The sequence below is a fragment of the Melanotaenia boesemani genome, chromosome 3 (assembly GCF_017639745.1).
Source record: "Melanotaenia boesemani isolate fMelBoe1 chromosome 3, fMelBoe1.pri, whole genome shotgun sequence".
Lineage (NCBI taxonomy): Eukaryota > Metazoa > Chordata > Actinopteri > Atheriniformes > Melanotaeniidae > Melanotaenia > Melanotaenia boesemani.
Window position 1 is genome coordinate 15,730,477 of NC_055684.1, and position 27,109 is coordinate 15,757,585.

Here is a 27,109-nt window from a genome sequence, read left to right on the forward strand (position 1 = left end):
TTGTTTTATTATGTTAAAGCCTTTTGATGTTTTTCTCCAAGGAGAAAAAAAGAACAGAAGTGTACTTTTTAAACTGGTGCCCAAACCTGATGCTAAATATTTAGTTCATTGCATTCGGCCTCATTCTAAAATAAAAAAAAAAGTCCAAACAAGTAACTCTTTCAAACATTTGACAGCAAAAAAAAAAAAAAAAAAGTTTGCTAATCCTCAGGATGTCGTTTTTTTGTATGGATTTAAAAGAAAAAAAAGGATGTGGCAAACAATAAAAGAAAAGCAAATGATGAAAAGAGAGGATAAGATGTTTGTAGCTGAGCCAAGCTGCAGGAGGTTCACCACTGTGATTATAAAAGAGTAATTACAGTAAACCACAGGCCCACCCCCAGCACACACACTGAGAACATGGAGGATGACAAACCTCACTGACATAATGTATTAACAGCCCATTAGCACAGCAGAGAGGTGTGGGAGTACAGTTACTCTCAACTCTCTCTACATTTAATTTCTGATTCCCTGCACATATCCAGTCACCCCGACGGTTGATTGGATGGTTACAGTAGAGGTAAAAAGTCCTCCTATCAGAGCACAGAATCATTAAAAGATGCTTCTTCATTTATCAGGAGAGAACCATCTTTAAAATTATTACTGACAAGTGAAATATTATTATAATCTGCATCTGCTCAACATTTCGACCAGAAAAACATGTCTTTGCAGTGCAGGGGGCCTTGGCTGCACAGATGTTGTGGAAAACACACACATTTATTTAGTTTCTAAATTTAAATCAAGTCCACTTTAGACAGTGAAGATTTATATTATACAGTCACAGGTAGCAATGGTGTTAAATCAACAACAGTCTTGTCTCTCAGTCAGTGATGGAGAGCCAATTATCTGCTTGTTGTTTCTGGCTCTTAAAGTGTGAATTTTAACAACATTGCTCTAAAATCTAAACATCATTTGAAGATAGACTCATTAAACTTGAGTTTTCTTTAAAGATGATCACTAAAATCTTTGTTAGAAAAGTCTGAAACTATTAATATCTGAGAACAACTGAAACTGAAAAGCAGATTGATATCATTGACATCTTAAAAGGAATCTACATACACATATCGTGTCTGGACTCAATACTATATGTGATATATGATGATATTTGATATGTGATCTGCTCAAGCAATTTCATTTATGAAAAGAAGAGGAAGAAAAGCTCTTGAAATCCAGTCATGCAAGGAGAAAAAAAACATGTTCAGTCTGCTAAGAACCCATAACCAAACAGAGTCTTTGTCTGTTTGCTTTTATTTTTCCAGCCATAATATCTTCTGTTAACAGCTTCAGCTTGAGCGGTGAAGCCAACTGACTGCAAAGCACTATGAAATACAAATAGAAGACAAGCTTAGTGGCACTGCTCTGTAATTATTAAATCATTTAAATATTTATTCTTTATCTTCACTTAACCACCTGACATTAACATGAACTCTTAAAGCGAGTTTTCACTCACAGCCAACAGAGGACAGCCATACTAGACAAGATAAACACACTAAATTTATAACACCCCCCACCCCGAGCTGAGTCAGTGCACTTTGTTGTCTATCCCGTCAGTGTGCTCATCATCACCAACCAAATATTCAGTGAACAGTCACTGTCCTGAACTCTGCTTCCTGTCTGCAGCCTCTCCAGACAACACAGGTGTGTTTTCATCCTCCACATCACATCTTGTTTAATCAGTGTCGAGTCACAATGTTGCTAACGACATGATGACAACAGTTCAGCCTAATAGAGCTGATAACGTCTTCGGTGATGTAACACGACGATTGCTGCTGACAAGCCACACAAAGACCTGCATGTGACTTTTTCACTTTTTTTTTTTCACCCCACAAAGGGTTTTGTGACACAAAAAAAAAATCTTTTTCATCCACTTATTGCCAGCAGACACCTCACAGCCAAAAAAAACAACATAGACCGGTTCAAGTGATGCCTCAGTGAAAAAGGTGAAATTCTACTTTACCTTTTTTATGGCTTCACATGACCTCAAAAATATTAAGTTTAGAAGGACAATTATCAAGAAAACATTCTAAGTTTTTCCCAAATATTTTACAGACTTCGATTCTGCAGATCCAGACCTGTTCTGATAAACCAGTCGCCTTTATGCCTTCAAGAAAATAACTAAATATCATAAGCGTGCAATTAGCAAGTAGGCAGAAATGGGTACCCGCCCTATTCAGCGCAAAGCAGCACCTTTACAAAAAATAAATAAATAAAATAGGTGGCTGCATGTTGTTGGCTACAAACGATGAAAAACCAAGAATGTTACAACAAAGAATTATTTCTATTATTTTAACCATATTTTTGGGCGTAAATTATTACAAAAAAAAAAAAAAAAAACCACATGGTATAATTTTACATTTTCATGGCTTTTGTAGGTCACACGAACCATTAGACCGGGGGTTAGCGCTTCCTTTGCCTAGATGTGTCGTTTACATCAGACTCCCTACCATAATAGACTGCAGTAACCCACTGATCTGATTCATTTCTTTGCAGGCAAACTTCCCAGAACACCACCCCAGCTATAAAAAAATAACCTAAAGAAGTAGAGGCAGAGTAAAAGGAAGTCTGTCAGTCATGCAGAACGTTCCCACTGCTGATTACTCCGGAGTCTTATCTGTTCATGACCAGTTAGTGGAAACATTCTATGAAAGGACATTTCCAAGGATTTGCCTCAAGTACACACAAATGAAAGCAAACTGGGCAAATTCGTCCAGCCAAATCAATATTCTTTAGCTTGTGTATGACTGATGCTGCAGCAACATTTATCCTAACCTTTTTAAAAGGCGCTCTTGTTTGCTTAAATCAGCTGCCTGTATTGGACTGAAAATGGCCACAAACCTAACTTGGAGACCAGCACAATGGGTGCTGTTGTGGTCGTAATCTTGTCAATCTTTGCAGAAATCAGCAGAAATAATAAAAAAAGAACATATTACACTTCACTTTGTGATGCTGGGAAACAAAAAAAACTTAAATGTTTCTTAAAAGTGAATTGTAGGTGACATTTATTCTTTACGCCTCAGCCTGAGGAAAAAAAAAAAACCAAAAAACACACAAAAAGCTGCTTGACTCAGAGCTTCACCCAACAAAGACGCTTTCTCTGCAGAAAGGTGGTGTGTGTTAGTGTGTAAGCCTATATCCTGACTTTTCTCATGTTACCTTTTCTGCAGCAACACAGAGGTCTGACTCTAACTCACATTCTGGCCTGCTGGCGTGGGAGCAAAGCTGACAATGAGGAGGAAAAAGTAAAAACCCCCCAAAATCTTTATGTTCACATATACATTAAACATCTTTAACATCAAACACATTCCAGATCAACCCACGCTATTTGACCTGCCCTAAAAAGCTGAATGACCGGAGGATGGGGAGCATTTAGCAGCTTTTTACGTCTTCAGCCAGAGGAGAGTTTATGGCTCAGTCACACCTGAATGAGGCTTTTGGCAGAGACGCTGCAAGTCTGGTCGGAGAATGTCATTCATGGTCGTTTTTTAGGATACAATGGAACCACAGAAATGACACCACTTTACTTGTACATGCTGTTGATTATGCCGAGCTGAATCGGATTAAATTGTGTCAGGTAAAACATGCCAGGTAACAGGCAGGAAATGAAAAGTCAGATGCAATTTAGAAAGAAATACCCAATGGAAGAGCTTTAAATTCTACAGGGGAGAAAATAGACATCTATAGTTTAAAATCAAGTTAGATATATAAAAAGGACAGTGTGAGGAGTTTGCATGATCCAGAGAAACCTTCTGTAACTTGATCTTAAGGCCCGAAGCAAATATATAATCAAAACCAGGAGAACACAAGGGATGGAGGTAATTTGTTTGTGTTTTGTGCACTAATGGCTTTACGGAGTTTTAGAGCAAGGTCTGAAAGCAGCTGTGTTCTTTGTTCCATCATCAATAGTCACATTTCTTTCTAATTACTCCATAAGCAGACATCATGGTGGACAACCAGAACCTTGAACAAACTGCAGAAGTTACCCACATCTGTTTAATAAGTCATACTTCTTCTAGTTTAGTTCTTACTGAAAGCAATGCGTGTTGAGATCTGGTTGTGATTATTGATCTGATAGCAATTAAATTTGGAGGAAGTGCAGAGGGAGCCAAGAATGGGATGTTATACTAGTTGACATGGTTGTACAGTTAAAAAAAAAACCTGACGCATGAAGACTGGAGCCATTAAAATGGTGTAGCTCTTTTTTTTCTTCTTCTGAAAGAGACGATAAAACAAAAATGGAGAAGCAAACGTGTTTCTGTTAAAAGGACAAGAGTTGTGAGCTTTCAGAGAGGGAAAACATGGCCAACTCAAACATTCCTGCCAGCTGTGACTTATAGACACGAGAATCTTCTTAGATGGGAGAGAGAATTATACGTCTTTTTGGCTCCAATTTCTAAAGGAAATGAAAGAGATTCATGAACTCTGTAATACAATATTATTTTGCTTTGCTCCTTTGGAAAGCCCCACCATCGTTACACATCCACAGTGAAACCACAGGCTTTCCAAACCAGGAATAACGATAAATTAATGGTTGTAAATATTGGCGTTCTCACCACAGCTATAACATGCAGCAGCAGTCTGATGTATAACAATAACTGACAGCCAATCATAGTACACCAGGGTCATGTTCGCTGCACTATGATGATAAAATATGTCTCCAAGGCTGTGTCCTTCACACCCCGTCATCATCATCATCCATTCTTTACAATAACCAAGTTATTTAAAAAAAAAAAGAGAGAGAGAAAAAAGGTCACATGCTTTATTGGTGCCATGTTTTCTTACTACCCGTTATGTGAGCTACTTGGTGGTGTCGGAAATACTTTTCCTCTGAAATCACCCAGTCTCAGCTACAGTCTACCAGTTATTAAATTATCAGCTCACATGATATCAGCCCAAAATTTACACATTAAAAAGTCAAATTACCAACATTACCAAGGAGCCTTTGGCACCGATGAAGTCTCTGAAGTGCGTCCTTAACCCACATCCTCTCGAACGTGAGGCCAGGACATCAAACAGATGTTGACATGTACCAAATATGAATGAAATTTGTTCTGGAACAAAGATGGCTGTTGTAACATAGTGCAGGTTATCTGAACTCTTCTAGTCTTTGTAGACTTATTAACCCACAACCTTCTGGTTTAGTTCTCTCTCTGGGGTGGATGACCCTTCAGACACATTTTAAAACTTTTACTGCTCTCTGACGATAACTAAACATCAAAGTCATACCTGAAGGAGCATCCTAGAAGCACATGTCAGACCTGAAGCAGGCACATTGTCTTATTACAGGCACTGCTTGTATTTTTGTCAAACAGTGATGCCACATAAAGATAATATTTCCTCCTCTCACAGTTTATGTAATGCGTTGATGTCAGCAGTTTTAGGCAGCAGTTTAGAGATATAGACGGACTACATTTGAAACATTATCTGCTAAATATTTTACATCCTCTTCTAAAAAATGTTCATAAAACCACTAAAAGAAACGAAGCAAAGACGTTGAGGACCACCTGTTCAGTGTGGCTGCCGTGGAACACTGTTTTTGGATACCTGTGGACCACCACACTATACATATTATAAACAATGGTTGAGTTCATATCTGCTCTGAATATATGCTGACGATCACACTTATGCTGCTTTCTGTTCGTTTTGGAGGTTAGAACTCTAAACTGGGAATCATTTCACACCTCAGCTGACCCCGTTCCAGTTGGAAGTCAGAGAACCATTGAGATTAGTTCATAGTTTTGCTCAGCGGTTATTAGCAAACACCAGTTTGATTTCATTCAAACACCCTAATGATGCATTCACTGATAGAGGTTCAATAAAACCTTGAGTGCGACTGATTTAAAACAAACCTCATACATTTATTACTGGTGCCATCACCACTTTCATGCATGAACCAAGCATGTTGGATTTTGAGGTCTGGTCTGGTTAGGCTCCTCAAAAATGCAACTTTATTGGGTATAATACTGTATGAGAAACTTTTAAGAAGAAAATCTGATTTCCAACTTCAAAAGAACGCACCAATACTACCAAATAATCAGGATGGACCTTTAAAAAAAATCAAGACAACTACTTGAAATTAAGAAACCCAGCGTTTGCACTGCAAACTACAAAATTACTTCTTGTAATGTAGGCAAGACCAGTAAGAAAATTTATATGACTGCATTTGTATATTCAGAGTCTCTGGATTCTTATTTTCTGATGACAGGACTTTCAGATGGATCACTTTATACATTCCCCCATCTTTTTAAAAGGATTGGTTTACCCCTGCAGGTTCAGATTTGTGGGGTTTTTTCATTAAAATGTTTCACATCTGTTGGCAGGATTACCTTAAAATTCAGATATAAAATATTCCTCCCTCAGGATAATCTTCTCTGTTTTGGTACACATCCCACTACACATCACAGTCATCAGGTCAGATGATCATCATCCAGTACTATGATTCATGACCACATGCAAAAATCAAAGACAGTCCATCAGATGTGGAAGTTTTCAAAGGAATTCCATGAAGTTACAAGACGTTCTCAGATTAACAGAAGCATTTATTTCCCAGGTTGCTGGATAATCTGATAATAGGAGATGAAAAAATTCTTAAAGCTTTATTTGTTCTCCAATACAGAAAGAAAAGCCCACAGCCAGTTTATAGGCAGACGATTAAATCAAAGATTATGCTTTCAATCATTTCTATCGCTGTTTGTATTTATTTTCTCCAATTTTTTATATAGCACCTGAATGCCTCTTAAGGCAGTTTTAGTTCTGAAGGTATGCAACACTTCCTCTTCACGGCCACACTCCCCCCAGTTTACTCTAGCCAATAACAGACTTTGTTTACTGCTGTTACCGCGACAACAGGTGGAATGCGCCTCACTCCTAGCTGACCTTGAGAAGCTTTTCTCTGCATGTTATCGAATCAGTACTGTGCGTGTGTATGTGTGTGTGTGTGTGGCCAGATTCTTTAGAAAACAATGTCACCATCAGTTTCAGCTGAATTCAGTTTCTATGAAAATGCCACCATCGTCATGCTTGACAAGTTGATTCCTTCAGGGAGAAAAATATACCCAACAGACTCAAAACAAAAGGAATAAAAAACAAAAAAACAGCTCGTGGTTAAACAGAGGAGGGGGTAAGAGTCTGCGGCTGAAATTCAAAGAACACAAATGACAAGAGAATTCATTAAACTATTTATTTTTTATGAATAATGTGAAGAAACCAGACAGACCTTTGACAACAGAAATTGTCCAATTATGACCAACTTCAGCCAAAAACAATGTCTGAGACAATGAATTGCTGAGCTTTTGTACACAACCCCTGCTATACTCACATTCCCTCAGTTTTTAAATCTTCTCTTCTCACTGTATTAAAACGACTTTTAGAAATGTGTCAAAATAATTCCTTCTACAGTTACCAAAAACACAAATATGGTACAAATGACTTGATGGAACTGATTGATTTTTGCTCTTTTCCATTCAGTTCAACTCATTTCAGATTTATAATTCACAACAAGTCATCTCAGGGCACTTTCCAGACAAAATTAATTCAACCAAATTCATCCTGATCCACTCAATATTTATACAAGCCTGTTCATAAAACAGCCTAGCTAAGGAAACTAATGGATTGCATCGAATCTTTACTTCGATTCAAGCCCCTATCCTAGCATGCACGGGGCAGTGGGCAACCTTTCCATTTATTTCTGCAGAGTTGGGGCAGTAACGTAATAAACATAAGTCTTATATCAGCAGGAGTATGACAGTACAGTGTGTAGATCTGGCTTATTTAGTGTCCACTTACATTTTTAGATAATTATGTTGTAAAATGAGCCATTTACCCCCAGCTAATTAAAGAAAAAAAAAATCCAAAAGACCATACAGCACATATTAGTACAGTTTTGGCTCAAATATTGCTTTTCTCTCTGTCAACGTTGAGGGAAAACTGTTAGGATAAGTTTGCCTACAAGTACTTTTGGTAGAAACCTCTCCACCAGAGAAGCTTTCACTATTCAAGTGAGAACATAAAAATACTGCAACAAACTGGCACAGAGCAGGTGGCAGGTGTTTAATGGATAAACTTTACCAACTACTGGACATTCGGTGTTTCTTTTAAAAGTTTATATAATCCATTAAATCTGAATAAAATCATTCATTGTTTTCAGGCACACTTTGATGACATTTAGGCAACACAAATCACTGGTTACGTTCAGGAAAAGATTGCAATTTATACTAATAATGTTAACCACAAGTCAAAGCTAAGTGCTTCACTTCAGTCCGAGTTCCACATGTTGGCAGCCGACTGAGTCAGACAGCTTGATGAGAGAAGACAGTTATTCTGCTTGCAAGGTCAGACCTACTTCTATAACAACTGCTATTAAAATCTTCCAGGTGGAAGTTTCACTGTAGAAATTTTGACCCAATAAAATGAACTTATAAGCCATCTTGACTTTCACAGTTCTGCATGCTCTGACCATCCTAATAATGACTTTTTTTGGCATCAATACAACATCTTATAAAAACCATTCAGTTAAGCTCTTCCCAGCAAGTTCTGCCAGGTTGGGGTTGGGCAACTGAGATGGCCATAACATGAATGATGGCCAGTCCTTGTTCTGCTTCATCCACGAGGAGCACCCAAGATCATACCACTACTGCATGACAAAATTCAAACCCATCGAAAGGACTTACAGCGCAACACTGCAAGACAAACTTTAATCCTGCAAGGTATGAAAGTATGACTGAAGCACAGAGCACCTCCAAATTAGGGCCATAAAAAAATCAGATTTGTGGTTTAAAAAAAAAAAAAAAAAAAAAAAATGTAAAAACAGAAAAACTGCTTCTCCCTTTAACATCCACCACAACTATGCACAAGAGGCACATTTAAAAATCGACCACAATGTTAAGTTTTATCATATCTGAGTTTACAATTTGGGTTGCACGGTGGTGTGGTCTTTAGCACCGTGGCCATACAGCAAGAAGTTCGCTGGTTCGAGTCTTGACTGGAGGAGGTTTGAACAGTGGTTTTTCTGTGTGGAGTTTGCATGTTCTCCCTGTGTATGCGTGGGTTCTCTCCGGGTACTCCGGCTTCCTCCCACCATCAAAAGACATGCATGTTAGGTTGATTGGTCACTTTAAATTCTCCCTAGAAGTGAGTGAGTGGTTGTTTGTCTCTGTGTTGGCTCTGCAATGGACTGGCGACCTGTTCAGGGTGTACCCAGCCTCTCGCCTGTTAATTGCTGGCATAGGCTCTGGCAGTATAAAAAATGGATGAACGGAAGTTTACAAACGTGTTATCAAAAATGGACTTTTTTATTAACAGGATAAGGGAGGCCACTTTGGTTCAAACTCTATTCATGGAACAAAAGGACATTTTCAGGTGTGTTTAAACTTTGCAGTGTGTGCTGTAAATTGAATTAACATGAACCAGAGGACCAGAGAAATTATAATACAAAATAATACAGATAATAATAATAATAATAATAATAATAATACAGATATTTGTTATATGACTGACTTCACAGCCAAGCTTAAAAGATTTTTTACACAGCATAAAAACATATTCGTCAGCGTTTGGGCTGGGAAATACTAGCTGTTAGCAGCATATGTATCATGGCTGCCACGCGTGCCTAGCGTTTGTTTGGCACGTAGGCCGCTCGCATTGACGCGAGGTAACGTATCCTATGTGTGCGTTGCAATATTGATTTGAATGCTGATGCATACAAGAGCATCAACACGGCGAGGTATGACAGGACGCCGCTTTTTCATATGTAAGTGAGCAAAAATGGGCCTTGAATTAAATATTGTTTAAAATGAAGATCTACAAAATACCCACATCAACAGCTTTATGGGTATGAACAAGAGGGGGGGGGGGGGGGGGGGTGCTCACTCACACTTGAGTGAGCATATGTAATGATAAATCCCCTTGGTTAACAACAAACATATAAACAAACCAAAGAGGAAAAAAAGTGGCAGAAACCAAAACAGAAACCAAGACCACACAAACTGCGGCTTGGCAGCATGAAACCAAGTCTATCAGCTGCCCGAGTTCAGCGAGGAGAGCTGGCTGAAGATTGTTGTTTACACACAGTGCCATGGCAACAAGTGGCTGAAAGAAAAAGACTGAAAGTGTGTGTGTGAGTGAGTGTGTGTGAGTCTGGTTTCTGGTCTAAGACTGGAACATCCGGCCAGACAGTTAATATTTCACAGAAACAAGGAGAGCTGGCTGTAAAACTTCTAAGTAGCATGAAGGTAGGACTCGTTTGCTCTACATGTTAGACATCAAGACGAGGCTGGTGTCAAAACTGAGTAATTTATTTACTGTAGTGATATATCTCAGTTATAAAAACACTGCAAACTTGTGCAACGTGCCCATAAGATTTGATAACTGGAGATGCATTAAATACAGTAAAATGAAAAATCAAAGAAGTACCATGGAAAAAACGCACAGTTTCATCCCATGTCCAAAAAACATCACATGTCCAAACAGCCACATCCTCAAAAAAAAAAAAACCTTAACTGCATCACAGAAATTTTGACCAAAGCACGTTGCAGATATTTCATTAACTCAGGAAACACAACATAATACTTGTAGGGATCCTTTAAAATAGACTTCTGTGTTAAAATGCTCAAATTTATTCTAGAAATAAAAATGCTTACACCACCACAAAAACATGGGCTTTGGTCTGCACATTGAATTTCATCATTCATGGTTATATGGAGGATAAACTTGTATACAAACTGGTTTAATTAAAGCTTACAATTATGCATTGATAGAAAAAAAGAATTAAAAAAATACATATAATTTCTCACATCCTCTCTGCTGTGCTTCAGCTCTACCTCCAAAGGCTATTTAGTAGAGTTTCCATGGAAATTATACTGATGTGTGTTAAAAAAGCACCATATAAGTTTACATGTGAATGACTGTCACCCAGTTTAAAAACAGATGGAAAAATCATCACAGTCAACCCAGGATGGCCCTGCAAGTTGACTGTGTGTGTGTGTGTGTGTGTGTGTGTGTGTGTGTGTGTGTGTGTGTGCGCATGCTGGAGAATGAGGTTGCACAATGTGATCACAAGCACAACAACTAAAAGCTTCTGAGAACTGGCCTGACAGGATCAGTGTTCACCTGGCTCCTCTCACTATCAGACTGCAAACACACAATTACCATAAACTGGCGTAGAAATCACACAGCTAATATAGAGAAAATAATCAAGAACTACAATTTCTGATCTTAACATAGGTTATTCTGGCACTGAGAGATTGAAAGTAAGAAGTTAAAGCAGCTCGAAAGTCAGGTGCTTTTCCCCTTAGGAGTTTGGAATCTAGATGAACAGAGGAAAAAATCCACTTTCAGACCAACTGCCACATAGTTGCAACACAAGTCAATTCTTAGACTAAAATCTCTTGCGATCTACTCCTCCTTCAGCCATGATGCAACACACCTGTCTGCACAAGCGGATGGCCAACACCCTGTTTAAACAACACACATCACCCAATGCACTGGCCAATGTCCAAACAGGCTGGTAAAGCACACACTGTTTTGCAATTTCCCACCAATACAAACTCCAGGTTCTTTCTAGGACCAGTTTACTTTAAGACAAAGACTTTCCAGTTAAAGTAGGGGCAGACACAGCTACATAAGAGGCTATTGGGACTTTTCTTTACTGTCATGCATGTAGACGTTTTGTAAAGTTACTAATCCCAGGGTCCACACCAAATCCACAGAGCACACTTCTGCAGACCCATCTGGAGCGCCTCGTTTACAGACGGCTCCTCTGTTAATCATCCACATCATCATGAAAACACACTGGTACAAAACCTCCCAGCTCATAAAGTTGGGAGTGCAAGAAGTTTGTCTTTTGGAACGTTTTACCATAACGGCAAGCGAACCTCCTCTATGACAGCCACCTATTAAAACCACAAGTCTGTAAATCAGGGGTGTCAAACATCCAGCGCGGGGACCAAACCTGATCCATGGGACTTAATGAAGGTGAAGATGAGATGGAAGACAAAAGATTTTTAAATACGAGTAACTACAAATTCCTAATAAGTCCACATAACGGTTCCTTTTTCTTAATAAATATAAAACATTTACAAGGCAAGGGGTCTAATTTTTTTATGTCTTTCTTAATAGGTCGGGTGTCAGTTTGTGTTCTGAGGTGAGTCAGGATTACTACACAGATGTGGAAATATACAGCTATGTACATTTAACATCATTTCTACACGTTACTCTACTGTATTAAGACCAGTGTAATTTTATGATTTTGTAAATCCATTGTGATTTTAAGCTGTAAACACGTGTAAATAATAAACTGAGGATAAATATAGTTGAAAATGCACAAAATTCAGGTTTTTCATCATGTTTTCTAAAAGAAAAATGTATTAAATGCAGGTGTCTTAATATACTTGTACTTTGTCACACTAAAAACATTTTTTTTTTGTAATATATAGGTTATTATGTTCTTATTTTACTGATCTGGCTCACTTGAAATAAAAAATCCTTAAACTAAACTGAGTTTCACAGCTGTAAATTAACCTAAAAACAGCCAAACATCTGACAAATACAATTTATTTCTGTTGTTATATTCCCAAATCAGTCAGCATCTCGCATCTTCTTCCAGAATCTTTTTAAATGTTTGTTTTGGGTTTCCATTACTTGACATTACATTTATTAAAATTAATGAAAAGCTTAAAAAAAAAAAAAGGTCTAAAAGAGTAAAGCTTACCCTAAACATGAGTCATGTTATGTCGGGTGGAAGCTGAAAATATTGTAATTTTAATCAAATTAAAGACTAGACTGCACCAGCAGAAAGGTTAAATAAAAAATAAACAATTAACTTTATATTTAAAAGATGTTTAGCTGTTGTATAAGTGGAAAATGGAGCAGATAAGGTTGATATTTTGCAGAACCTCCAATGTTTAAGTTTTCCTGCAGCCAGTGAAAGCAGCATTGTGTTGAGACAAACCCCAGCAGATAATGATATGCTTCAACATGATTTCTGTACAAACCCTGAGAAGGCACGCCATAAATTTTCCTTCCTGCCACAGTTTCAATAGAGACAAGAGCCAGGGGCCTCCCTAAGGGTCCCCATACCACAACCATTAATGAATACACACCAAAACACACACACCAAGCTGAAAAGCACATGGTGTTACATCACTTTGACAACAGCAAACATCTCCTTCCCACGCTCACTACCACTCCTCCTTTCTAAATGGCTGCAATGCTCTTCACATCATTTAGGTGAGGCATGTGTCAAGCTACTGTTACCTGTGCATAAGACTGAAACTGTTCTAAAAGAATCTGTAATGACACACTGGTTTTCTTCCCTCATGCCTCTAAGTAAACACCACGCCGCTATGACATGAGAACACAGTTACACGTTACACTAATATTCTAGCTGCAGGCATTATAAACACCACAGATACACCCTTCAGACTGTGGCAGACACACGAGTCAGACACTTGTTGCAAGAAGACCCATCTGGCAGCTTTTTCTGCTGAGCCAAGCTCAGGTGTGGCAGCTCCTTTAGTTTAAATGACCCGGGTGGGGTTGGTGTGACATCTGCGTAATTTTGCACCACAGTACGCAGATGTTTGAAAAAGAAAGTCCACGTCCAAAAAGTCTGGTTTAGTCAAAGCAAAATCCAGTACATCACTAAATGAGAATAGATGTGCAATTCTAGAGTTGAGGAAAAAAATGGTGGTTGTCAACTTTAAGTTAGTAAAAGTTTCAAAAAGAGACAACGATTAGTGAACTTGTTGTGAAGTGCAGTTGATGAGTCTTAACTTCTGAAGTAAAGAAATTCACTCCTGGTTTCAGACCTGAATTTAACCCAAGCACACGAGACAGATGTTTAAAAAAAAATTTAACAGTAGAAGCATGAATTAAAATAAAACAATAATAATGTTTCCGTTAACCTGAGGTGTTTTAAATATACATCCATCTCTGTTACAACTTTGTTAAAACTTACCTCCTTAAATAAGGAGGGAAGAAGGTCCCAAACATTACAGCAGGTCTGAAAGGGAAACTATGGACATGCTGCATCTCAGTGGGTTCAAATAAGCCCAACTCCATTTCTACACTCAAGGTATGAGAACAACTTGTTGGTTAAATCAGCTGAAACAGAAACTCGACAGTCAAGGTATAAATGAGTGGTTTCATTATTAGAACAGACAATACTGCTACAATAAACCACACTGACCAACTCACTGATTCAGCCAGCAGCCACTTCAATAAACGCACATATCATAAATTAACCCGTTATCGCAAGAAAAACAAGCCGTTATCTAATGAGAACAGATTGACTTGTAATTTAGAGATACTAGCATTAAAGAAAGCACAATCTCTGCATCTTTGATCAGAAAACATAGATCCACTATACCCAGTTTATTTTTATACAAAAAAGAAAAAAGGAATTAAAAGAAAAAAAAACCCACCATTTTAGTTTTACCTTAAAGATATATTTATATATATATACACACACACACACACACCTGTACAGTGATCAGGAAACTGAGTTTCCAAAAGTATTCTTCAAAAGTAAATTAAAGTAAAATAAAAAAAAACAAACATTTGTTTTTAACTTTAAAATATAGAACATAAAGTTACAAAGATATTAAAGTGTGTTTCCTTTTAAATAATCAGTGTTTCTGATTCATCTGTAGCTTGTAGGCTGAAAACAAGACCAACTCTGCCCAACTCTCCATACATGTGTGTGTGTTTGTGTGTGTGTGTCCCACCCAGTCAGTCTGTTCCTTTTTGGTGTGGGGAAGGGAAAAAAAAGGAAAATGAATGAGCTCTGACCTCGGCTCGCTCCCATCTCCAAACACCCACCAGCTTCTTGGTCATACTGGTTATTTTTCTCCTCCACCAGACTTAACCTGGGAACTGAACACTGCAGAACCCTCCAAGAATATCAAAAACTGAATAAAACTCATGAACTCAGCAGAGTGGTGGAGCTGGGACATATTTAGACTATGATTATACACATCGGTTTTTGTTCTGACTTTAAAAAACACTCCAAACCAAGATGTGTTCAAGTGCATGGAGATCACAGAAAAGCCCACACTGACTTGCAAGGAAGCAGAACCTCACACATTTGGCTCTGCCTACAAGGTAACCACAGAAAGGTGAGCTCACCTGTAAAGCACCTTTAAAAAAAGTGAGTCAGCTTGTTTATAAAAGGCAGAACTGTTCAATCACTGAAAGGCTACAGCCAGCACACAGGACCTAAAGTATCCACTCCAACATCCCTGAACACACCCCTACAGATCAGAGCTGCTTATCACCACCACAAGACCATGCTCTGAAGATGGCTTTAATGCTCAAAAACGGTTCTTAATAGGAAAAAAATAATAATAAATGCAATGTAGTGCAGAGCGGGTAATCAATCTCAGTGATAAACAAAGACTGGACAACTTTCAACAATTTTCAGCCATTTGCCAAAAAGTCAAGGATGGCATGAACTGAATGAGACCTGCCTCCCATCAGTCAAGTGCTACATCAAGTCTGCAGGTGCTTAGTCTGCTACGTCAGCCCTGACTGTGAGGAAACACACTGATCAACAAGGTTTGATTTTCCCCCATCTCTTGTTGCACAAGCAGAACTGGGAAGCAAGATAAGCACAAGTCAAAAAAATATATTTAACGAGAAAACTCAGGGCTATTCATACACATTAAATAGATATCCAATACTATTAGTAAAGGGAAAAAAAAGTCTGGTTAGAGGTCAAAAATACTGAAGATGCCTTATTTACACCCAGAGAAGCTGATTTATAACCAGACAGCTTTCATTATCAACTAACGAGGAGGCAATGATTTACTATAAGATCCAGGCCAAAGATCAATGTCTCCCTTCTTTAGACGTCTAAAACAAAGACACTAAAAGAATGGTACACATGGCAGGACCACAGCGAAGCATCACATCAGATCAGCACTCCATCTTGAAGACTTCACTCCTGACAGACAGGGGTTGGTGTCCAATGCTGAGTCTGATCATTGAAACTGTGAACACCAGCAAAATTAGACACAAAATCCCTGCACTGCCTTCCAGCTTCTCCCTTAGCCATCTTATCATTAAACTCCTATTTACGTCTAAATGAGCCATAAAAGCCACCACCCAGAGATGGCATCTAAAAAGGAAAAATAAAAACATTTCAATTTGTGAAATTAATACTGACTGAATCCGCTGTTTTTATGATTTATTCAATGAAAAACAATTTAACTATATATAACTACATAATATTGATTTCCCATTAAATAACACGTAGTTCTGACCTGGTGAATTTTAGATGAAAATAAAAAGAAAAATGATCTATTCAACCTTTTCAAGCCCAGGTCATTTCTTTCCTTGTTTACTGACTCCTGAAAACTGGAGTAAAATAAATTAACTGTTATAATAGCTAGCAAAGAGTTCGTTTTTATTGGCTTTTCCAGAATTGAGCAAATAATGAGCTGCACCAGCGTTGATCATTTTTCCATTTTGAATCAAAAAGCTCATTTCAATTAACATAGCTTTTAGAAATTAATTCTTTTGTTTGTCATCTCGCGCTCATCCACTAAACTAAAACACATAAATAAATAAAACAAAGACAGCTATTCCAGCGTCCAACAAACGTGTTTCGTTAGACGGAGAGCTAAGGAAAGTTTGCAGACAAATGAATGGTTCCCGGTCACTCACCTATGGAAACCAGTTTTATGTTCTCCTTCTCCAGGAACTCCAGAGCCACGGACACGTTCTCCAGCTTCATCTGCCTGAAGTTGGGCCTCGGATGGTATTTTCTGTACATCTTCTTGTGGCTGAGGACCTCCAGGAGGGCGATGAGTCTGAGACCGTCGCTCAGGTCCAGTTGCAGGTCACCGATCCGCTTGTTGACACATTTCAGGTGCTCGTTGATCCAGCGGGTGAAGGTGTTCTGCTGGATCTTCTTCCACGGAGCGTCTTCAGCCAGGTCTTTTTCTGTGGTCGGCATGTTTTACTGCTCTTCCCGTTAGTTATCTGTAACGCTTCTTATTCAGACTTGGATTAAATATGACAGAAAGTGGGCCGTTGAGCGTGCGCTATCTTCCCGTGGTGTTACCTCGAAGCTGTTGCAACTTAGTTTGAAGTTTAGCCTCAAACTCACAGAGACTTATAGGACGTCGACGACACGGATCGGAGCGCCAGCGCCGCCGCGCGGGCAGTCGCCGTCAGTGTGTGAAATAGTTGGAACGTCCGTAGACAAATACGTAATACATATATACGTATGCACGTAAACGTTATACGTATATATTACTATGGTATGGGAGCGTCTAATCTTTAGGCTTTATGCATTCAGGTGTTACTCGGATTTTTCAGTTTCTTTCTTTTTGCCTAAAGTTTCGGAGACATTTTCCTGTTCCTCGTCGATGTATCTGTTTTGTGAATATTTACCTTTTCGGATAGAAATAATATTGAAACACTTTCAGTCCTGCCCATACTAACAGACTAATTACAGTTCATTCAAAAGAATTACAACAAATACATACATTAAGTAAAAATAAAGCACATTAATTCTTTTGGAAAAGCTGTTCCTATTTACTCTTTTCTTTTCCTTTTATTAAAAAAATAGGGGTGTCAGAAACTACTTAAAATCCTGTGAACAGGTGTCCTAATTGACTTTATATGCATACAAGACTTGTTTTTAGCAACTTAATGTATTTTTCTCTTTCCTTTAACACTGCTCTCACTCGATGAAAGCAAAACAAGAAACAGAAAAACTTGATACAAAGATTAAACAAAAACTAAATAAATAGTAGTAGTACCAGTAATAGACATGTTTTTAAATTATTGATGGTTTTTGGATTTTGCTTAGTTACATTTTCATGCTGGATCTGACCAGAAGAAATGGGGGGAGGAGTGTGTTGACAAGAGAGGAGAGATTTGGAAGAACAGAAACTACAAAAGGCAACAACTGTACAACCAAAGCAGAAAACCAGTTTCTATCCCTGCAGAGAAACAACCTCTGTAAGAAACAGAAAATCATCAGGAGCATCTATAAGAAGGCAAACTGAGGAAAAATATGAACAGCAACTTTAGCAATAAGACTGTCAAAAATAAATGTAGTTTCTGGAAATAACCCTACAAAACAACACAGGGACTGCACATTACTGAAAATATTGAAAACTAAATCAAGGGACAAGTCATTCTTTAAGGTTTTAAAGACAGTAACAACAATATGTTAAAATATTGTCACCCTTTAAAAATAATGGCCCAAGTAGTTTTTTTCTTCAGGTTTTTCTAAAAGCACAAAAACTGAACCAAATATTGAAAACAAAAATCAGTTTTTTGTGTTTTTAGAAAAACTTGAAAAATATGACTTAGGCTATTATTTTCAGTGGGTGACGATATGGGAAAAAATATTACTATAAATTATTGAAGGTTTAAGAACTCCTGAAAATTCAGATGGTAATTCATTATAACTTCACTGAGATTAACCACCTTTCATCGTCATTAAAGCCATATTGAAGCTGCTCAAAACATCATTGTTTGATGTTTGATCATGTTGCTTTTACTTCCACTCATTTTGTTTTCCTTTCTTTTTCCAAGAAAAAAAAAACTCTGCTACCAGCAGGTATTTTATCTTGGTCAAAAAGTAACTGATGACTGCTGTAGCAGATCTACATATCGTTGTTTCCTGTCTGTAAACACTTCTGGGATCTTCCTTTTACCTTTTTTTTTTTTTTTTAAATCAGCAGCAGATGTGACTCTGTATCTGGTGAACATTAATTGTCTCATAGTAAATTACAGAGGACGTCTGTTTTCAGTTTACGAAGCCTTTTAAATTTGAAGTGAGGCTCTCCTGAAATGTTTTGTCTTCATAGTTTCCTGATGAAAATTATCTGATCAGCACAGAGACAGATCTGTGTGTGAACCCTTAAATCTCTGCATGTTTCAACCATCTCGTAAAGATGACATCATGCTCCAGCTGGATGATTGATGCACATTTGTCGTGTGAAAACATTCAGCTAATAGAGGACGCACACACCCACACAGGTCTAGACCTGCGTTTAATGGTGAAATCTTCTTTTTATTATTTATTCCCAGTATTACTCAAGATGCACTCATAAAAGTAGGCAACTTCTGAGGCAGGCTGCTTCATCTCCTTCCATTTCATTGTAAATACATAGTGAACTTTTATACCTTTTCTTCACATGTATGTGGCAGACATAGATGGAGCATGAAGTGTCATTGGAAAGGCTTCCTCAGTCAGTTCTTAGTATCAGCTGTCAAACTGACATAAAAATGTCAGCTATTACATCACATTCCTGCCAAAAGATTGATGCATACGCAAGATATTTTGGCTTGCATCTCAAAATAACTGGGCTTTGCTCATATCAGTTGCAAGATGAAGTAGTACAGAACTGAACTCTACAGTTCAGTTCTGTACTACTTTATCTCCAACATCTGTAGACATCAGCTCATATCAGATGGACAGTAAGACAGTAGACGTAGAGGTTCTGTGGTCTGATGGATCCATGTTTACGATGTTCGGAAAACTAATATCTGGTTCTACATACTAAAGATAACAAACACCATCCTGGTTGTTTTCTGAGAACAGCCTGGCTTGGTTCCAGTTCATAAGTGAGGGTATGGAGGTTTGTCAGCATCCATGGCATGGATGACTTGATATGTGTGAAGGTACCATTGTTGCAGAGGTGGGTGATGGAATTCCAGATGCTACCATCTAGGGTGCAACTCTTTGCCTGGAGGTCCGTGGTCATTTCAGCTGCACAGTTTCAGAGTTTGTTCTGAATAACGTCCAACAGCGAGGCTTTGTGTGCTTGACTGGCCTGCAAGACTGGAATCTTGTACTACAACAATCAGTACTTTCAGCACCTATATTATTAAAAAGTGACATTAAAGGGTTGATTTAACGCAAATGTAAAAATGCTTATTTAAAATATTTTTTGTACTGCTGTTATCAAATTTTAAATTTCAGTTGTTTAAATACATCAGTGACAGTCTAGGTGTGACTTTTCTGAATGCAAATCCACTTATAACCTAGTTAACTTTGAACCAGTTTTCTCATTTATTCCACACCTTGCTTCAACGTCTTCCTTAGTAGACCTGTGTTTCTCCTTTCCAACCTTCCCATTTTGTTTGGAACTGCTCCCACCAGCATTTTTTGACACACTCCAAGTTGTTTTATAATCCTTTCCCATGTTTCTACTACAGTTCTTATTGGCGCAATGTTTTGTTTCTTAAATCAGATGCTGTAGCTCAGTGAGGTCTGTAAACACTCAACTTTTGCATATTTAGATTTATGTGTGATATAAATGTAAATCATAATTCCAAAACTTGTTCTCCAGGACTAGTTTTTTCACTCCGATTGGTCTAAAACAAATCCAACCAACCCTTTTTTGCCAGATTAAATACTGACACCCTTCAAAGTCACGTTTTTCTTGAAAAATCAAGTTAGCAGAACAACTCGCCGCATCTTTTTTTGTTGTATCCCCTCAAATTATTTATTAAAGATATTCAGAGGTGAACTCGCGTGTGAGGTTTGTGATTGAAGAGGCTGGAAACGGGTGTGGTGGGTCAGCTTGCTACAACTTTAATCCAAACATCGCTTTGCATATTCAATACATCATATTCTCTACATAGCCCCGCTCACCTCTCTACACAATTTTAACAAAATAAGTCTAGTTGCACATCATTCAACAACTTTTTATTTTACAATTCTCTCTGTACTTTAGTGTTTTTCTCTTTAAACATCAGGAATATTTGTTCGCTGTCATTAATTATATTTTTTTCTTTTAAACACGGAGACAAGACAGAGTACACAGACGATGACAAACGCTACTCGAGTCCAAAGTGTAAACCAACACACCCCTCCATTTACCAACACACACTGTTATAATTTGTCTTTTAAAATCCTGTCAATGTAGGCCTGAAGTGTTAGCGTGTATCAGACAGTGTTGATCCAATCATACTGTTATTTCTCTTCTGAGCTTTCTATCCCCCATTTGGGACAACCCAAGAGCTTATCTTAGAAGAAATAAAGAAAAAATTCCAGACGTCAGAAGTGAACAACTCAAAATGCAACACAGATGGAAGACTTAAACCTTGTGAATCTCATTACTGAGCAGAAATAAAACATGTTGGGTGGATTGAGGCATATTTGTTGTGTTCATGTCATGAAGGACAGATATAGAGGAAGATTGTTTATGGTTTTTAATTACCAGACAGCTCAAGAGCATTAATAGGGCCGTTAGTACAGGTCTGTGCTTTGAAAATACACCACCACTTATTAAATGTCAACGTGGTTAATTTTATTCATAATTAGAGCTTATTTAGAGCCAAATCAGGAAATGTGATCAAAGCTGTATTTCTTTGTATGTGTAGTTTGCGCTGACATCAGAGGACTGAAGTGTTGGAGAAGTTTCCATTTTGACCCAACTCACGATAATGTTCGGTTGTCTATTAGCTGCACCGAAGCGTCGCGGTGCTGTGAAATGCGAGAATGAACCTGTGACTTGAGGTTTGACTTTTCCTGAGCTTTTCCATCCCATCTCACAAGCTAGTGAACAATTAGCAGCTTTGGGCTGGAACAGTTTTTAATAAAAGTTTCATATTTGTATGGTTATCTCACATTTTCCAGGAAATGTGTTGCTTCCTGTCTCCCCAAGGAAACTATTTGCCTTTTTTTAATTTATTATTATTTCATGATAACTACAAAACATTCTGAATACTTTATATTGATTTGGGAAATCCTGATGGAACAGCTGAATAATTACAGGAGGATTTAATTATGAAAACTTAAAATTGGATCTCCTCCAGTCAGTGAAGTTGACAGCTCTGGAAAAAGTCGGTACAGCATAGATCTTCTATCTCACTCATACCACTAACAGGCCTCTGGCAGTCAGGTTAGCCAAGCAAGTGTGGTAATCCAATAAAGTGTGTGTGGTTCTCTGCAAAAACTGTGGTGTTTGTTAGTTACATCAGAGGCACTTTGACCCCCTTTTCTGTCCTCCCAAAATGAAAAGAGAGAAAAAATAAAGAAAATAAATTTGGATTGATTTCAGTAATTTGGCTTCAACCACAGTTGGATGTCGAACGCCATGTTAGACATCCAACAAGGCCGACTGAAAGAACAGATCCGAGCAGAGCAGGCCTTCCCAAAGCCACCGGTGTGACTCAGGTAAGCCTAACTACAATACTGATGGAGGTGAACAGGCACACTTTTCGTCACTGTTTGTGCTTCATTTGTGCTCAAACTGCCTGCATTAACACTTAAATCATGTTGGTTTGCTTTGTTTACTTATAATGTCCAATTATTTTTGTGATGTGATGCAGATTTGCTGTGTGAACAGGAACACAATCAGATTAACCTTCTACAACTAGAGTGTTGCGCTAATTTCTAAGCTGATAATTCAGCCTCTAAATGGCCAATTAAGACCAAATGTATTCCAAGAAGAAATGTATCCATGTTTTTAGTCATGAAACAGCCAAATTAAACAGTTATAATTATTGGCAGCCCAAAGCAACCATAGTACTTAACCATAGTAGTAAAATTTAAAAAAAATATATATTGAAAACATCTCAATATCTAAAGGAAGCAGGTGGTTGGACGAGTTTAGTAAAATTAAAGGTGAATATGCGACTGTCTAACAGAAAATCACAAGGCTGACAGTGACATCCATGTGCCCCCACCCGACTGCACCGAGGCTGCTGGAAAGCATCCTGTTCTCTCGGTCCTGTTACAGAGTGTGAGTGTTACGTTGGGCAGTTTTTCTTTTTTCCATGAGGAAGCTCTGCCTGCCAAAGAATGCTTCATTACTGAGAAAAAAACCAAAAAACGCCCCCACCACAGCTGAGAGAGAGCCGAGAATAAAAACAACAAAACTCCTCCTCTCAGGAAAAAACTTAAAATAAACCAAAAAGCATCTGAGACCTCTGTAGAAACCAAAACCTTTATATTCCCTCTACAATTATGTACAATTACACTTTATACAAGTAAAGCAGTGATGCTCTCCTTACAACACTGTGTGTGTGTGTGTGTGTCCTAAGTGGAGCTGCTTTTGGAGAGGTTGGGGTAGAGAACGGCTGCCGTCACGGCGACCATCACTGCGATGACCGGCATCCAGGGGCTCCAGCCGCTCTGTCCGAGACGACAGACAGACACACAAACAGAGAAGAAGAAAATTAAGTTAGTCTGGACAGTCGTGTCTGAACCTTCAACCTGGACCAAGGTTGAACCAGAGAAGGCATGTTTCATTACACTAACGTATTTTCCCCCTTACTCGCATATTTCTGCTCAGCAAAGAAAAATGAGAGATGTGAGGAAAGATGCATTCGAAGATTCTTCTTGGTACAAGTTAGCACAATGAAAATAACAGTTTAGAAAAGGGAAGCTGAAGAAAAGGAAAGTAAAAGATAGAGGACTGCAGGAAAAAGGCAAGTCTAATCAGTCCAAAAGATTTTTTTTCCCCCTGGTGCCCAAGTTAGTCTTCTCAACTACAACAAAGTGCATTTGTAACAGACAATGCACATGTAATTTTTATCTCAAAAACATTCATGTTAACATACTGAACAGCTTATTTAACCAACCTTATAAAACTGCTGAAAACATAGTTCAAATAGAAATGTCTCAAAAGAAAAAGAATAAAGAACCATTAATTCTGCAGATCATTAATACTGAAATAAGTATAAAACACCCCAAAACGGGACAGTCACAGAATCACAACCACATTTTTAAATGTGATTTTCCTGTGGGCCACTGTGGTGTACTTCATGTACTCTGATCAGATTTTTGAGCTCTAGCCCCTTGCTGCGTCTGGATTAGATTAAACAATCATCACAGTAGTCTGCAGCCGATTTCCTTGAGGTGTCATCAAGAGTTTGGACACACTGGCTCCAAAAGGGAGGTGCCGGCCCAACAAATGTCCTTACTGTATATCCTACATGACAATACGAGAACGATCACAATGGTGGATTGCAGGAAAGAAAATTGAAACATTCTCCATTAACTTCCAGGTATCTGTTTTTGTTGACATCCTTCCAAATCATTTTTTATTTAGAAGCAAAATAAGGTTTGAATTAGTTTAATTCTTTAGGGAGAAGTTCTATCTTCTGTCAAGATCCAGTTCCTCTAAATGCTCCTTGGCATTTCATAACCATCTATCCACACCTCCGCATATTCCAGATAATTTATCACAGATACAAACCCAGGCGTGGACACAGTTCAAGTCTGCTTCAACCTTTCATTTGCAGGGCTGCTCATTTGTTCAAATACATAACAGATGTGCTGCTTCACGCAGCATTCAACATTTCAGATACAGTATGCATGAACTCTCTATCAATGGATATTTCTCTACGTGGATGCAGCCATGTAAACCAAACATCCGACTGCTGAATGAAAGAAGCAGATGCAGTCGTTTCCACGCCTTGCTCATAAAAAATGTTAAATGAGCTAAACAAAATAACATTTTCAGGGACTGCAAAATAAATAACTAAATAGCCCCCCTTAAAATATAAATTAAAAAGAAAAACATAACGTAGCAGAAAAGTTACCCGAGCAGAAAAGAAAAAGAGAAACGTTACAGACCAGTTTTTCCTTGAACAACTGGAAAAACTGGGAAGACATTTTCCAACAAACAAGCAGCAAACACATCACGTGACAAAAATGATGGACAGGATGACCGAAGTTTAATAAAAAAAAATGTAATAAAAATGTAATTTGTCAATGACTAAGAGAACAATAGGAGACAAAGATTAAAATAAAGATGCATGCTCCAGTTTAAAGAAAACAACCTGTAAACACATAAAGGCAGAATAAAATGGAAATGAAAAGCAGATTAAAGCAGCAAACAGGACAGAAGAAACATGAAAATATTAAACCTGCAGCAGATGGAGAAAAACAAGCATAAAATTAAAAATGAAAAACCCTGCAGAGGAAGAAGAAGAGCGAGCTGACGGAAGAATGAAGCAGACCAGAGTTTGAATGTCTGATGGTCACAGCCCGACTACTTAAAGAGATACCGAGTTTCAAATGTGTTGACATTTTTTTACCTTCTGGCTCATTTTTTAATTATCACAAACATTTTGTTTTAGATCTCAAGGGAAATTATGTCTAATTTAAATAATTTAATTTGGCCAAAGTAAGATTTTGGCCAACTGTGGAGTCATCTCTTGACATCCTTCAAATAAAATCTGGATTTAAAAACATCTCTGGTCTCAAACTTGAACTCTCATCTCAAAATAAACGTCATATTTTTGGATATTTAAGGAAACTTTTCACTTAAAGGCTCGATTCAAATAAAAGCAATGAGTTATTTAAGAAGTCTTGTTCTTGTGTTTTGATCTTGATAAATATAACATGAGTCTGAATCTTTTCATTAACAGAAACTTGCATTTGGACTCCAATCCTTTTAATTTATGAGCATTGAAAACTGCTTGTAAAAAGTTTTTATAGTAAAGACTCCACAGCTGTGGGTCACCTGTCGCAGGCTTTACTGGGACTAAACTCCAGGTCAAAAACAACTGTATTTATCTGATGTTGCACAGCAGGATTTTTCTCATTAAAATCCAGATTTCACTCAAATTATCACATTATGGAAGAAAAAAAAAAAGCAGAGGAAAACCAAATGCAAAGCTTTATTCCAGCCCAAATTCACATGGAAAGACATGAAAATTAATTGTATATCTTTTTATTAAAGTAGTATTAACTAACTTTAGGAAATCAACCAGCCTTTTGTCATGTTTTTAAAGACTGACATCTTCAACAGAAACGCTGAGGACTTTGACCAAAGAAGCCAGAAAGCATTCAAACAGATTAATACAACACTGTGTTTCGGCTTTTAAGTTAGATTTCTGGCCAATAGGAAAAATGAGCAAAAATAAATCAACCATGATTGTTTCACTTCTCTTTGAGGATGTCTTTGAGCTTGTTGGCTGAGTGGAAAATCTACAGAAACTATTTATTACACAACGCAAAAATTGTTTTTAACAACAATAATAAATAAATAAAAGTTTTCACTGTGAGCCTGAGGTCTTTTGTCACCCTGAGGTATCGCTTTAAATGGAGGGTTTATGGGCGGTGTGAGGACATTCCTTTCAGAGAGCAGCGTTCAGTGCTAGCTGAAACAGAGCAGACGCAGACTAACACACATGCAGTTAGAGCAGTTCAAACCAAGAGACGAGGACCAGACACCACAATGATGAGGAGAACGTCCTGCTGATCAGAATTCAGGGTTTAACTCCTTCAGCCTGGCCAAATTATGGATGAAACACGACCACGGCAACGTACTTAGAAAACGTTAAACTTTCATTACTAAACTCTATGGGCCATAACACTGTACATCCTTGAAGGCTGAAATCTGAGGGTCATTTATATATTAGGAAACTAAATAGCTGTAATTTGCAGCTACATGTAAACAATAAAGTGATGAAAATAAATTCAGTTCTTCACTGTTGTTGATCTATGTTTGTTTATAAAGACTAAGCAAGTCAGCAAAACAAGAAAATCTTTATAGTTTAAGAAAACAAGCATCTGTTCTGAAACCGTCTCGTTAACAGGAACCAAATCTGATCCTAAAACAATTCTGATGCTTATATTTTTTCCAAGACTTGCAGATCTTGCCATTAATTCATTTGCTTCTAATTATATTTTTCATATCAATCAGCATTTCCTGTGACTTTGTTCACTATTTTATTGAACACCCAGTGGATAATTTCTAAACACAGAAAAATGTAATCATTGCAGACATCTGGGCAGATTATACAGGAACTCTGACAGTCTAAACACCAATCAAAGAAACCAGCATTTGTATCTGTATTTACAGGAACACGTTGTAAAAAAAAAAACGGTATGTAAGGTGGAGTAACCCTGAATTCAAACACGGGCCAGGACTCTAATTTCACTTCTGTCGTCTCTCCTTCCAGAGACAGAAGATGGATGGAGGCAGCAGCGACAGACAGACAGACAGACTGATGTCATGTTGGTGTGTACCTTTCTACCACAACTGGCCGAAACACCAGTAGAGCAGAGCCAGGACAAGGCCCATGAATATGGCTTGGACAGGCTGCAATATGGATGGCTAGAGGGGAGGGAGGGAAGGGGGAGGGGAGA

General features: G+C 38.0%; 2 protein-coding genes and 1 long non-coding RNA gene across 13 annotated transcripts in view; 1 reads left to right on the forward strand and 2 right to left on the reverse strand.

The window, feature by feature from the left end:
* Positions 1-17,221, reverse strand: part of LOC121636388 (filamin-B) — a 66,965-nt gene extending 49,744 nt beyond the window's left edge. For both annotated transcript variants that reach the window (XM_041979871.1, XM_041979870.1), the window contains exon 1: positions 16,699-17,221. In XM_041979871.1, the coding sequence (XP_041835805.1) occupies positions 16,699-16,990 (292 nt within the window). In that variant the 5' untranslated portion in view covers positions 16,991-17,221. The remainder of the gene's footprint in view (positions 1-16,698) is intronic.
* Positions 11,887-16,813, forward strand: LOC121636398. The gene is made up of 3 exons (XR_006009720.1): positions 11,887-12,045; positions 12,151-12,175; positions 16,733-16,813. It is a non-coding gene; the product is annotated as an uncharacterized LOC121636398 (long non-coding RNA).
* Positions 17,222-20,570: 3,349 nt separating the features above from the next.
* The window catches only part of slmapa (sarcolemma associated protein a), a 71,237-nt gene continuing 64,698 nt past the window's right edge, over positions 20,571-27,109 (reverse strand). For 7 of the 10 annotated variants that reach the window (XM_041979876.1, XM_041979875.1, XM_041979877.1 and 4 more), the window contains one exon: positions 20,571-23,140. In XM_041979876.1, the coding sequence (XP_041835810.1) occupies positions 23,045-23,140 (96 nt within the window). In that variant the 3' untranslated portion in view covers positions 20,571-23,044. Of the gene's footprint in view, positions 23,141-26,989; positions 27,078-27,109 lie in introns of all 10 variants that reach the window. The other 3 variants (XM_041979873.1, XM_041979880.1, XM_041979882.1) reach the window with 1 other exon arrangement.